The 13919-nt window shown below is 34.7% G+C and overlaps 1 protein-coding gene across 1 annotated transcript in view; it reads right to left on the reverse strand.

Moving 5' to 3' along the window:
• Positions 1-11326: 11326 nt before the first annotated feature.
• Positions 11327-13919, reverse strand: part of LOC128219871 (protein IWS1 homolog) — a 34786-nt gene continuing 32193 nt past the window's right edge. Inside the window, exon 18 of the mRNA XM_052928005.1 lies at positions 11327-12854. Within this exon, the coding sequence (XP_052783965.1) occupies positions 12729-12854 (126 nt within the window). The 3' untranslated portion in view covers positions 11327-12728. The remainder of the gene's footprint in view (positions 12855-13919) is intronic.

The raw sequence follows: 13919 nt of genomic DNA on the forward strand, positions 1-13919 counted from the left end.
TATGTGAAGTTTCACGGTTTGCTTCTTTAATTTTCCAATACCTGCATATATTCCTGGGTATTTTCTTTCGATTATTTCCTGTGAATTGTTGACATTTTGGATTATTTTTACAACACCTAAGTCTGAAGCCGTTTGAAATCCTAAAAGTGTCCTGTAATTACCTTTGAGTAGGTAAAATTTGTCTACAACTATTTTTCTCAGCTGTCATTTCACAACAACCTTTCACTTTCAAGTTTGAACCCCCTCCGTATGGAAATAATTTAGGTAAATGTTTCGTTTTAAGTGTTTAAGAGGAATGCGTATGTGTTTTCATCGATAATATTTACACTCGAACCGGTTATCTATTGTTACTTTTACTGCTATATTGTTAATTGAGATGAGTAATTTTACTAACACTGACTTAAATTTGGTAGTTTATTCATCTTCTGAATCGGACTGTAGCTTTACTTCCCTAATACCCCTCTGTCGGCAGCACCTACTAAAGTGATTAGGCTTTTTGCAAAGATTACAAGTTTTGCCCTTCGCTGGACAGGTCTGCTTGTGTGGGTATTCATAACCATATGCTCGGCAGGTATTTTCATTCAGTGGAGCGTGATTACGTGTTAATATGTCGCATAATGCCTTATCCGGTTCTCGCAGGGCACGACGTCTTAATTGGTTCGATCTGCAGTTCTGAATTACTTGTTATAGAATTTCCTTTTCTACGTTTGTGAACTCACAATGTTTGGCAAGTGTCCGGAGTTCAGTCACGAACTCAACTAATGATTGTGTGTCATGTTGCTTGCATGACCGAAAATTGTATATTTCAATTTGATCATTCTTTTAAGGGGCGAAATAATCATTCAGCGCTTTCCTCATTGCCTCGAAGGTCGCATCCGTGTCCTTTTTTTTCTACATCGTATATGTCATACACTTTCTCACCAGCGTATGAAGCAACAGCGCCCGTTTTTTGTTCATCATCTGTCACTTTTAATCCTACAAATAAATTTTCTAACCGCCCTAGCCATTTCTCCCAACGCGTGCCAGCGTTTGATTTGTCTGTGTCCACATCAAAGGATGGAAAATTTGGAAGATTTCACTGTTTAACGTCTTTACCCATTAGTTAAACAAAAATGATCATTAATTCAAATATTACACTATTAATCCACAGTATCCTCGTCGCCAGATGATATGTTCGGGGATTGGATATTCTTAGAAACAACAGATGACCGTTCACTAGCTTTATTCATGATCGTATATCTTCCGGAAGTCCCGGTATCATATTACATGCACATACATATAGAGTGGCTACTGAGTACACAACAATGGTCGCCGACATTGTGATGTAAATCCAACGTTGATACAACGTTATTCTAACATCTGGTGTTTGCTGGGATGCAAATTATAAAGGTCAACTTGAGGCAACCTCTAACGTCATGTTCTCAGAAGTAAACGTCGCGATTTAATTGTGGCCTACCTGTCTACGTGTAAACATAGATATTGCAAAGACTTTTCAGTTCGACTGAATCTTGTACTTGTAAAAGTAGGAATACGGACAATTACAGTACGTGTAATGTTTCTTAACCTCACTATAAACAGTACATCTACCTAAAACGTATACAGCGTGTACAACGCTAACAAAATAAAACAGTTTAATATAACGTAAAACATAGTTAATTTATTGTTTGAGATTTTTAGGCGACTGACATTATTCAATTTAAACATAAATAATGATTCCATGGATCATGACAAACCTATGTCTCACTATAAGCGCATTAACAGAGTACAAAGGGTAAACTTTTTCTTTGATCAAATGATCAAGGTGCTTACTGAGGTCATCTAACGGTTAACCTTTATATCATTTACCATTTATTTCAATAATGCGTTCTGGTACTTACAAACCTATACAGTGTGTGTATACCACGTGATAAATTGCGTCATAAATGCTAAGTCGGAAGGCAATATTTTGCTTCAAATGAAGACTTTTAACAAAGATTACTTCACTATTTTCTCACCATTTTAAATGAAACTTAGCGCAGTCTATGCCGCTTACGGAGCCCCGCCTTTGGTCTTTTATCAGAGTTTCATTAAGAGTTTAGTTCCTTAAAACACTTCGACAAACCTTTTCACAATACGGCCGCCTGACCTTATCAAATTTCGGTAATAAAACGAAGGCGGGGCTCTATAAGAGGCATAGACTGTCCTTATTTTATTTAAAATGGTGTAGGAAAAGAAAAGTTATCTTTGATTTAAGTCTTCAGTTTAAGCAAAATGTTGCCTTCCGACGTAGCATATATGACGTAATTTATCACGTGGTATACACACACTGCTATAGTATATGAAAAACAGGGGTACAAACAATGAACACAAACATTTTCATCGAAGCAATTAATTAAAGTGCGAACATTTAAATTGGCCAAATGCAGAAGTAAATCAATGTAACATTATAATATTCGAATAAAAAGTGGAATACACATGAACTATTTTAATAAGGAAATATATTTAAATATTTTGGAATTTCGTACTTAATCAAGTGTTAATTTCTTCTATAAATAGAATCAAGTTTTACAATCTGACACTGGTATTGTACATGTGGACTAGTTGCAGATAACGATATGTTTAATTTATGATTCACTGTTGATTATAGTTAACATTTTAATTTATTTGATTATATCTTACGTTTTTGCAATGACAAAATGTGTATGACCTGTTAATGATAAATTCAAATAGTATTTAGACATACACGTTAATGTTCGATGTTTTTTGTCATAATCGCTGAAGTATCTACAGGTTACAAATGGCAGCTGCGTTCAGGGACGGTGATGTGCTTATTATGTACGATTCTGTCACCCATGTTGCAGGAATGGCGCTACTTGGTGTCCTGTTGTCGCATTTAAACATATCTAAATGTGTTGAACATCAGAATATGACATTCCTAAAAATCATATCAAAAGCAAATAAAAACACATTAAGTCGTCTAAATTTGAACCCGAATTTACGCATGTAAAATCATTCTAGGTCTTTAACAAATAAATGGGGACATGACCTCCCCTTAACGTAGCACAATTGCATAACTAGAATAGTCAGAGTATGATACGCTTGTCTTAACACATGATATAACATTCTCATACATTCCTTGAATAACTTTTAATAGTTTTCATTTAATACCAAATGTATAACATTTTGACCGGAGTACGTTTCTATAAACAGTATCAAAACAGTTCATTTAGTCGACAAATATACTTTTTAGTGTCCTTTATATACTTTTGAACTAATCACTTAAGTAAAATAAAACGTGAGCCGCAACTGTCGAAAATCTGTTTCAAAATCTAAATTAAGCGTCCACAATAGGATTATTATTGTTATCACATATGTATTAAATGCGTTTATTTCATACGGTGGTAAACAGTTTCGAAAAACAACTTACTAGAATAATACCCCTAGTTTATGTACAGAGGCATTTTTATGCAATGGTACACCTAATCCCGTCAGATAACAACCCGAATTCAGAAAACAGTTAATTTTCGCACACGTGCGCTGCTAATATATCTGTACAACATTTTCATTCAACATGCAGTCATTTCTTATAAAATTTCCACGTTTTGCCTCAGTCTGGACATATATTATCAGGCTGGCTAAAGTTATGGTTATTACAAAATAATTCAGCTTCCTCGGTGTAACAGCCAACAATATTCAAATTCGTCTAACGAAATATTATTCTTAGCACTATTTTCCCCCCACATAAAATGATGTCTGCTTCGTTCATTCACACTTGTAAAGCCACGTCAATAAATGTTATTTTAAGAACATGAACGTTGAAATAAATGAAAATGTCGCTTTCGTAAACCTTAAATCCCACCTTAAACCCAAGTACAAAGCATTGTATATTATTGTAAAAACAAAAGTACTGTAATGCAACACATGATGTCAATAACAAGTAATAAAGAAAACTAAAATAATTACTTTTTTAATTCATTTCAACAAATAATGCCTTGTAGCGACTTGTAATGGTCGCGCGAAAGTCACTAGGGAAATTCACGCATGGCTAGTAAATATGTTACAATATTTGTTGACAATGCTTTGAACGAGTGATTATATAATCCATGTCACGAATATCTTTGTGTTCCGTAACCACGACGCTACGGCCCAAAATTAAACAGATACTAAGGTAGTTTGTGCGCACTAAATATTGTTGAAACATGTCACAAAATATCAATTTTATCATAGTCTAACTGTTACTGTTACTGTTAAACTGTAATGAAACAAATCCAATTAGTGAGGCTTAGGCAGTCTCTAACAGAGAAGTCATGAGAGAATCGAAATTTATCAACATTTAGTTTGACAAAGTTCAGAATTTCCCTTTGGGACCGGGGATGCCACTGTCTTAAGTCAAGATCAGTGTAAAACTTTGAATCTTACATTATTCAGACAGTCGGGCGGCATTGGAAAACAAAAAGTTTGGCCTCTTCATTCGTTAGCCATGTGGGTGACATGGTAAAACATACGGTTTGACAGATATTCAGGTGATATAGAAAAGCAGAAATGTTGACCTCTACATTCTTCAGATTGGAAAAAGAGAAGGCTTTAAAAGATAAATGAAGGTAATTCCATATTCACACAAAGCAATAGTTTCCAAATATATCTTTTGAACCGGGAATCGTGTAGCACGAACTTTTCGAATCATGTTCACAGTACTTTGTGAGGATTGACCGTTGATAGAATAGTTCATACTGTACTATAACATGCTCACTTAAATCAAAAACAGTTACTATCAAATTACTTTTGAGCAGCATTAGTCGAAATATTACACCATGTCTTCTGATGGTGGGTTTTGCATTTCAATAACAACTGAACATTTGTGAGCAGGTAGAACTATTATCAGCTTATTATTAACGGTCATCATCTAAAAGCGTTGTTTTCTGCAATATTAAAGTCATGAAACAATATTTATGAACAGAACAGAACAGCATTCTGACGGCGGGTTTTGCTTTTCAATAACAACCGCCCAGCACTGACCATTTGTCAGCAGGAAGAACTATTAACAGCTATTTATTGACGGTCAACATCCAACAGCTTTGTTTTCTGCAATACTTAAGTCTTAGTATAATGTTTATGGTGATAGTTGAAATTATTAGTGGTTATCAATTATCGTCATAGATCATTATAGTAATTACTGAACCGTTGCGCACGGAAACATTTCCCCACGTCACGACAGTATTGAACACTAGTATTTATCTAGTATGTGACTAGTATGTGATTTCTTTCTTTCATCCAAATAATTGTTCTGTTATTGTTTCCATTAAATTTATTTTGTATTTTATTTCTCTGAAACCTGTATGTTCGATTATTATTTTACTTTCATTGCCTCTGTCTCCTTATTTAATTTACTTGTTTTCAAGTTAAAAATCTATGATCATGGATTTGGAATATGTTTATATTAATGTATTTGTATCACGCTTTCTAAACGAAACCAATGTTATGGTACTTATTTTAATAATTTTCCCCTTTTTTATAATCATATTGTCTTTCATTTTTTAACTGGTGAAAACGTACATGTACATTTATGTTTGTGTACTGTAAATCCTTATAATGCATTGCAATGAATTTGTTATTAGTTCATGTTGTGAATTTTTTTATGTACCTTTTGTTTTTGAAACTTGGTACACATTTAGACATGTGCTCATGTCTCACACGTGGTTATAATTCTAGCCTTTTCACTAATGATCTTTTTCACTTTGGAATGTGTACAAACACTATATACAGAACATAACTCGAACATTGACATCAAACTTCTTAGACATAAAAGATCTTAGACATATCTAGATCTTATGGAGAGCAAAGTGCATTCTGTGACTTCTCTTGCGAAACGTTATGGCAAACTTGGTTCATTCCTCTTAGAGGGATGCTAAATCTCTTGAAATAATTTAAAACAAAAATAAAGTACTGTACCTATTTTAAGAAGGTTATCTACAGATATTCTGTAATTATTTGGAGCTCAAAATAGAAAAATGTGTCATTTTAGCATCATTTAATCAGTACCGTAAGGCAGATATATACATGTAAACATAATAAAAACACAAATAAACAATACATGCACCTCGATTGTTTATTATTCAAAGCCTATGTAATTAAACAAAGTCTACCACTTGACCCGCCTAAACATGTGAGATTGAAATCATAACATTTGAATTATCCGGTATGCACATTTAAATGTTTACTGATTGCCTGGACAACATATAATTGGGTCCTGGAATAAGTTTTATTTAATAGAGTACAAACAGACCATATTTGATTGTTGCTACCGAAAGTTGTTGCTACCGAAAGGTGACAATGGAATCACCTGGTCAAGGATGTGAAAATTCTTAAATGTATTATTTGCTCTCTCCACATTCATTATTTTACCTGCAATATTTCGGGTGCTTTTCACTTCAATGTCATGTGCCAGGTATTTCATCAAAGCCAGTTTTATGGCTTTCAGGAACACAACAGGTTCTGTTTTCTGCAAACATAAGACAAAAATGAAGAAAAAAACAGCTCTTATATTTAGATATATGTCAAATTTCATATAATAACATAATTATATGGTCTGCAAACATATATTCGGAACTGGGCTTGACAAATGTGTATAACCAAACATCAAGAAAGTAGCGAAAATATGTGACCAACCGATAATTTGCTTCGATGCGCGGCTATATCGGTTAATTTCTATAATAAACGTATTCTACATGTATAGATGTGATATATCTTAAAAGACAGCAAATATGTTCTGTACCTTGTGTCGCATTCCACCGCTAAAATTTGATCAACTCTCATAAATATAGCACTCTGTTATCGGCTTTCCCCTCGTGACGTCATCAAAGGGCGGATAATTTCAAACACAGTATAATTGAAAGGGTGAATAAATCCAATCCATAAAATAAATTAATAGAGGCAGAAAACGGATATTATTACTATGAGTATTATCCACATACATTGTCAAGCTTCTGAGATTGAGATTTGACTTGAGAATTTTTGTCATATTTGGGCCTGATATTCGGCCGTGTATGTTGAATTAGAACGTTTATGAAAATGATTATGCTAGAATCATAAAATGTTGGAGTTAACCCGTTTCTTGATAAAGCATTTTTTATTATAATATTGTTAAAAGTCGATATAAAATGGTATGTAATGAAGTGTTGTTGTGTATATTCCTAGAAAAGTAAAACGCGTTTTCAAGAACTCATACACATGGCTTCCTTCTAAAGGGCGTTTTGGTGATACCAAACTAGTTTCAGTTTTGGTTTCAAGGGTTTCGGCGGTTTGAAATCCTTTTTGCATGATTTTGTGTACAGCTTTATAAACATGATGGAGCTTCTGCATGTAGCCATTATTTCTATGTTTCTTCAAAACAATGATACAGCAGATGGTCGTTCGCATGTTTTAACTAAACGGTGTTTCAGGACACGTGTTGGATCACTGTCCGCCATGTTGTTGTTTTTTTAAAGTGTGCTAATTTTTCGGATGGGACCAACCGAAGAAGCCGTCTCCGGGGGGGGGGTTTCTATAGTTTAAAAAAACAGTTTCGGTTTTCGTAAAACAAACGCTAAAACTGGTTTTCATTCCATTAGATTTGTTTTTCTCTCTTTCTCAAAGATATTGAGCTTCATTTACAACAATGATTAATGAGATTTCGTTTTATTTGTTGTTATTCGCAGACGATGCAACTATTTTGTTGGAAACTACGGAAGGCCTGCAGGAGTCATTTAATAATTTCAATCGTAATGTACTTATTGTTGTAAATGAATTCTACGGTCAATGTGGAAAAGACTAAAATTGTGGTATTTAGAAAAAGTGGTCGGTTAGCTAGAAATGATATATAGACGTACAGTGATCAAGCTGTTTAAAATAACAATATTGCATTACATAAGTTGCACATTCAAACAGGCTTGATATAGCAATAGCGTTTTGTTTTTACATGTATTGCAATTTAAATGATTTAGAAGGCGAATATCACTTTCTCATGAATGTACTTTGTTAAAACACGACATATCTGTCTATGGAATACTGCATCATGTAAATTCATTGTATTCCATGTTATTTTTACTAAAAACTATTCAATAAGACCATTAACACGTATCTGTTTCATACATTTATATTCATAGGAGATTGATGGACTTTGATCTAGTATGGACATTATAAATAGTCTCATCAAATCCTCATTATCACCTTGAACCAATAACAAATTTAATCCTACCGCAGTCATCAACTAGATAGACCGATAAATAAAGAGCATTAATTTCATGTCGTTTAACGTAAACGTTTAAAACTAAACTCTCCGGCCATTACCAGATAGCCAGAGCCATTATCACCAACTGGCAGGGCGCGGCTATTTTTGTTTAACCTCTTACTAATGAGGGTCTAATACATTCATTATCTATACGATAATGACGTAACATCAGATATAAGTACCCCTATTGCTGTACGAGATGCTGGAATTCATGTCTACGGAATTACGACTTGAAGCGCGTGACATTTTTTCTACGCATCAGCAAAGCGGATTCACTGTATAAAACATACAATTTGCGAAATGTATGTTACTGTGAACACTGTCAGTTGTAGCAGTACATTTTTCTTATGTAATCAATTCAACTCATATCCATTATTGATTTAAAAAAAAAATTGTTAAGAATGTCGGCGTTTAACAGAAATGGGTCAATTCGATGGATGGACCTCTTAATGTCATGTGTTGATCCCCTCTCTATCAGAAACATTCATATAATGTATATCCATCTTCTTCTAATGACAATGCGCGTATGTAAGATTTGTGAAGAAATTGATCATATAGGTACATTTCTTCACAAGAAACGATCGAGTGAAAACGTCACACGGGTCATGCAAGACTTACTTACATGTAGCTTTAAGGCGTAACAAATAAAAAACAACGGTTTTCCAGCCTACCCTATTATTTCCACCCGACTGTATATCTTTCTTTTTTTCCTTTTGATTTTTTTCGGACTGTTTTTTCCTCTCTTTTTCATGGATATCTTTCGGAAAGACGCCCACATGGAATGTTTTCAAAGCATGAAGGAGAAATATATTTATAAGCATACAGTGCGTTCAAAATTGGAACAGGTACTTGGTATGAGGATGTAAGTTTTGTGCACAGTGGTGTGTACATTGTGGGACTTTTTATGGAAGGAAATAACGTCGTTGAAATTGTGTCCCATGCCTATGCGCGCTAGCTGTGAAAGTGGCCTAAAATTTCAAAATACAATGTATCAAAATGTTATTTTACTGAAACAGTGAAATATCATTTATATTTCATCGATAAATCTCTTTAAGCCACCGGAAAGCATATAATAAAAGCGAACGTGTCATTAAATTCTGTCAAGGAAACTTGGATGACTTCATATGACCGCCGTCACACCTAACATTGTCATAACTTCTATCCCTATTTTAGTGAAATAGTAAATCATACTCTATCTTACATGCACAAGATATGGTTATTTTTGCAACACATAATGTTGTATTGATATACACGTGGGTTGAGCAACAAGTTAAGAACAACATTATAAATCGGCCCACGCAATGTGTCACAAGGACGTCTGGATTGGAAATTGAAAGACCAATAATGTGTTAGTTAGTTGTAAAAGGTTTTGAGATAAGTTTTCGTCTAGTAACGTATTTAGTACATCCCACATGTGACTCCTTTTACGGTTTTATTTTTCATTGCATTTTAGATCAATGGGACTCAGGTTTGGCTGTGATTTTTTACTTACTTAATAAATGTCTTTTAACGCAAAAACCTTTCCTCTATTTTAAATTCAGGAATAAGGCAAGGAGTTGTGATGGTATTGGCGTTTTTTCGGCGTGATGCAAACATTTCAACATTAGCCATAACTCCAGACCGTTCAATATATTCAAATGAAACTTGGTACACATAATGCTAGAGGCAATACGCATATGGATAACAAGGCTCATAACTCTGACTTTCATAATTGTCTAGTTATGTCCTTTCTTCGAAAAAATAACATAAATTTTCACACTTTTTGCCATCACTCAAAAGCATTCAACACATTCAAATGAAACATTGTACACGTTTCACTGATTTGGCAAGAAGGAATACACACTCACATAGCAAGGCTCTAAACTCTGACTTGAATTATTGTGCAGTTATGCCCCTTTCTCGGAAAACAAAAGACACGGGCATTGGCACTCGTACTGAACTGACTTTACTGTATGGCTATTATATAAATAATCCAGATTACAAACTGTTTTTCGTAAGACAGGTTGATTGAGTGTTGTGTTGCTGAATTTAGTAGGTTTAATGACAGCAAAGTCGTTCAGTAAATACTCAATCGGAAATAATGCAGTGGTTGGCGAGATGGTGATTTAATGGAGTTTGCACTAGGGTTAGAATGTGCATACATTTATTCTTATTGAGTTACTTGAGTTCATCAAACATACTTTATTTAGATATGTTGTCGGTGAATGCTTGTTTTAAGTTTCAATCAAGCACTGACAGAATGGTTGGTGAGATATGGACTGAATGGTACTTACATGCAATTTTTTAAAGTCAACCAAGGGCCATAATTTGAATGGATTAATCTTTGAGTTACCCATCTTGCTTTATTTAGTAGGTCTTAAGAGGTTGGTGAGATAGTGACTTTATGGTACTTGCACGCAAAATATTAACAATAATTTCTAAGAAGGGCCAAAATGTGCATAGAGTCATTCCTTACTTTTTGGTTAGTTGACTTGGAAGTTTCAATAAAACGAATTGAGAGGTTTTTGGGATAGGGACTTAATGGTACTTTCACACAACTTTTTAAAGAATTTCTAAGACAAACAAGAGCCACACTCGTAACTTGCATTATATTTAACCTAGAGTTGTCTTACTTGATTATTTTAGTAAGTGTGATGACTGGGAAGCTTTACAAGACAAGCCCAGTTCCCATGTCAATTTTGAAAACATAGGTCTAGGCATTGGAGACATATCACTTTACAAGCTTTTCGCATTTATGGTCACTGTGACCTTTAATCTGTTGACCTCAAAATAAAAAGCGATTATCTACTGGTCACGCCCAGCCTCCAAGTTAAGTTTGAGGACCATATGTCGAGGCATTGGCGACTTATCACTCAGACATGTTTTTGCATTTAAGATCACAGTGACCTTGAGCCAATGACCTCAAAATCAATAGGGGTCATCTACTGGTCACTGCCTCAAAGTCAAGTTTGAGGACTGTATGTCAAGGCATTGTCGAGTTATTTCTCAGACAAGCATTGGTCTACAGACCTTCTGACTGACCAACATGCGCAACACAATATACCCCATTAACATAATAAACTGGAAATAAAAGCAAAAATCTTATTTTTATGTTTTAATGTGTTTTTATTTATAATCGTTCTGACAAGCACATCTACATCTAACATAATTTTGTACATATTATGGAGTTGACTGAATAATGAAAACATTTGCTCAGCAAATCATGATTTAATGACTGAAACAATCCACTATCATTCCGTTTATGTTATATATGAAGAAATTCAAATAAATTGTATCCAAAATCGGCCAATGCAAGTAAATTTGATAAGGCTGCAATTAAACGTAACATTTTAAGTCTCTTTTTTAAATGGCATTATCAATCTTTTATGCAAAAAGTCTTTATACATTATCTTTATATGAGTCATGTAATCTATATGTATATTTCACATACTATAAATCTTCATGAATTCTATATATACTTAATATTATTTGTACATTGATCTGGCTGCATTGGTTTAAGATAATACTCACTATAAAGCAACATCGGTCACACTTTTAGAAAACCATTTCACAAATGTTAGAAAATTAATGAGACAAGCTATAATATATATTCTGGTTTTGAATACAAGCATTTTTAAAAATCGACAACTTCATGTTGATCTATTCCATAATAGAAACACGAAAGTAAACAAAAATCAATCAGTCAGTCTATTTTACACATCACATAAAGAATTGAGGTTCGAAAAACAGTACAAAAAACAACAACAATTTAATGTGCAAAACAAATTACTTAATAGCCTTCAGGCAACATCATCTGTCTATACATTTAATTTGCGTGAGTTTGCCTTCAACCTATGGTAAACTGCAACGTGCTCCTATTTTAAGTGAACTTTTCTTACATTTCTAAATTTACTGTACATATCATTCTCAGTTGACTCAAAGCACTCTCTACTAAGGGTCCTTCCAGCTTTCTCAAGACAACTTTGACCACTGTTCTGTTATAGTCTCCTTGACCTTGATCCTAGTGTTCAAAGTTACTGAACTGTTGTTACGTAGTTTCTAATCTTTCCTTAGACGACCTTGACCACTGTTTTGTAATAGTCTCCTTGACCTTGATCCTAGTGTTCAAATTTATTTTACTATTGCAGTCTCTCAGCTTTCCTAAGACGACCTTGACCCAGTGTACAAAATTACTGTTCTTTTAAAGTCTACTAGCTATCACTTCTAAAACAGTCTACCATCCAACTGCTTATATTCCCCACTGTTTCGAATACTCTTTAACCAAAATCATCCCATACATGTATTCTTTCAAGGCCTCAACCAGAATACATGTAGCAGTATAGTACAAATATTTCAACAAACAAAATGTTCAAATCACTGTGAGTACTGTAAAAGTTTCCCACTGTTTCAAAACATGTCTTGACCAACATCATCCAATGTTCTTTGAACAGTATACATGCACAGGTATAGCACTAATATTCCAACGAACACAATCACTCTGAGATCACAAGGCCATGTTCCGTCCTTCAATGCTAATCGTCACAGCCCGCATGCTTTTATTGTTCTTTTTCTTTTCAGCAAACTTTCGCACCTGTTTATCGTATCTTGAAGGCTCCTTTTTACTGTTACCCTGGGGAAAGGAATGACAAAAAATATATAAATATATCATGAAAAAATTTATATAACAGAAATGAATATAATTCTAATTCATTTGAGACCGATGAACCTGCAGTCAATTGGTTAATAGTTCTTAGGATGGGTCAGTGTCTGCAGCCATGGTGGCAGTCAGTTGTTCAATAGTTCTTAGGATGGGTCAGTGTCTGCAGCCATGGTGGCAGTCAATTGTTCAATAGTTCTTAGGATGGGTCAGTGTCTGCAGCCATGGTGGCAGTCAATTGTTCAATAGTTCTTAAGATGGGTCAGTGTCTGCAGCCATGGTGGCAGTCAATTGTTCAATAGTTCTTAGGATGGGTCAGTGTCTGCAGCCATGGTGGCAATCAATTGTTCAATAGTTCTTAGGATGGGTCAGTGTCTGCAGCCATGGTGGCAGTCAATTGTTAAATAGTTCTTAGGATGGGTCAGTGTCTGCAGCCATGGTGGCAGTCAATTGTTCAATAGTTCTTAGGATGGGTCAGTGTCTGCAGCCATGGTGGCAGTCAATTGTTCAATAGTTCTTAGGATGGGTCAGTGTCTGCAGCCATGGTGGCAGTCAATTGTTCAATAGTTCTTAGGATGGGTCAGTGTCTGCAGCCATGGTGGCAGTCAATTGTTCAATAGTTCTTAGGATGGGTCAGTGTCTGCAGCCATGGTGGCAGTCAATTGTTCAATAGTTCTTAGGATGGGTCAGTGTCTGCAGCCATGGTGGCAGTCAATAGTTCAATAGTTCTTAGGATGGGTCAGTGTCTGCAGCCATGGTGCTTAATTCGATTATACTTCATAAATACTATGGGACAAATGAATGACATAATCTCGTTTTAATGAATATGCATGGGGCAGGGGAGACAACTCTTCTTCCTATGAATTCACATCAATTATTAAGATCGACTTTAACCTTTCCTAACATTAAGAAATAAGGATGATATCAAATTTTAAGGACATATCTAAGATGTATAATGGATACGGTCAAATATTATTGTACTAAAAAAGCAGACCAAATTCAATTCCGGCTTTTGCCAGAATAGTTTTCTGCAGAAAA

This window comes from Mya arenaria, chromosome 15, assembly GCF_026914265.1.
Source record: "Mya arenaria isolate MELC-2E11 chromosome 15, ASM2691426v1".
Lineage (NCBI taxonomy): Eukaryota > Metazoa > Mollusca > Bivalvia > Myida > Myidae > Mya > Mya arenaria.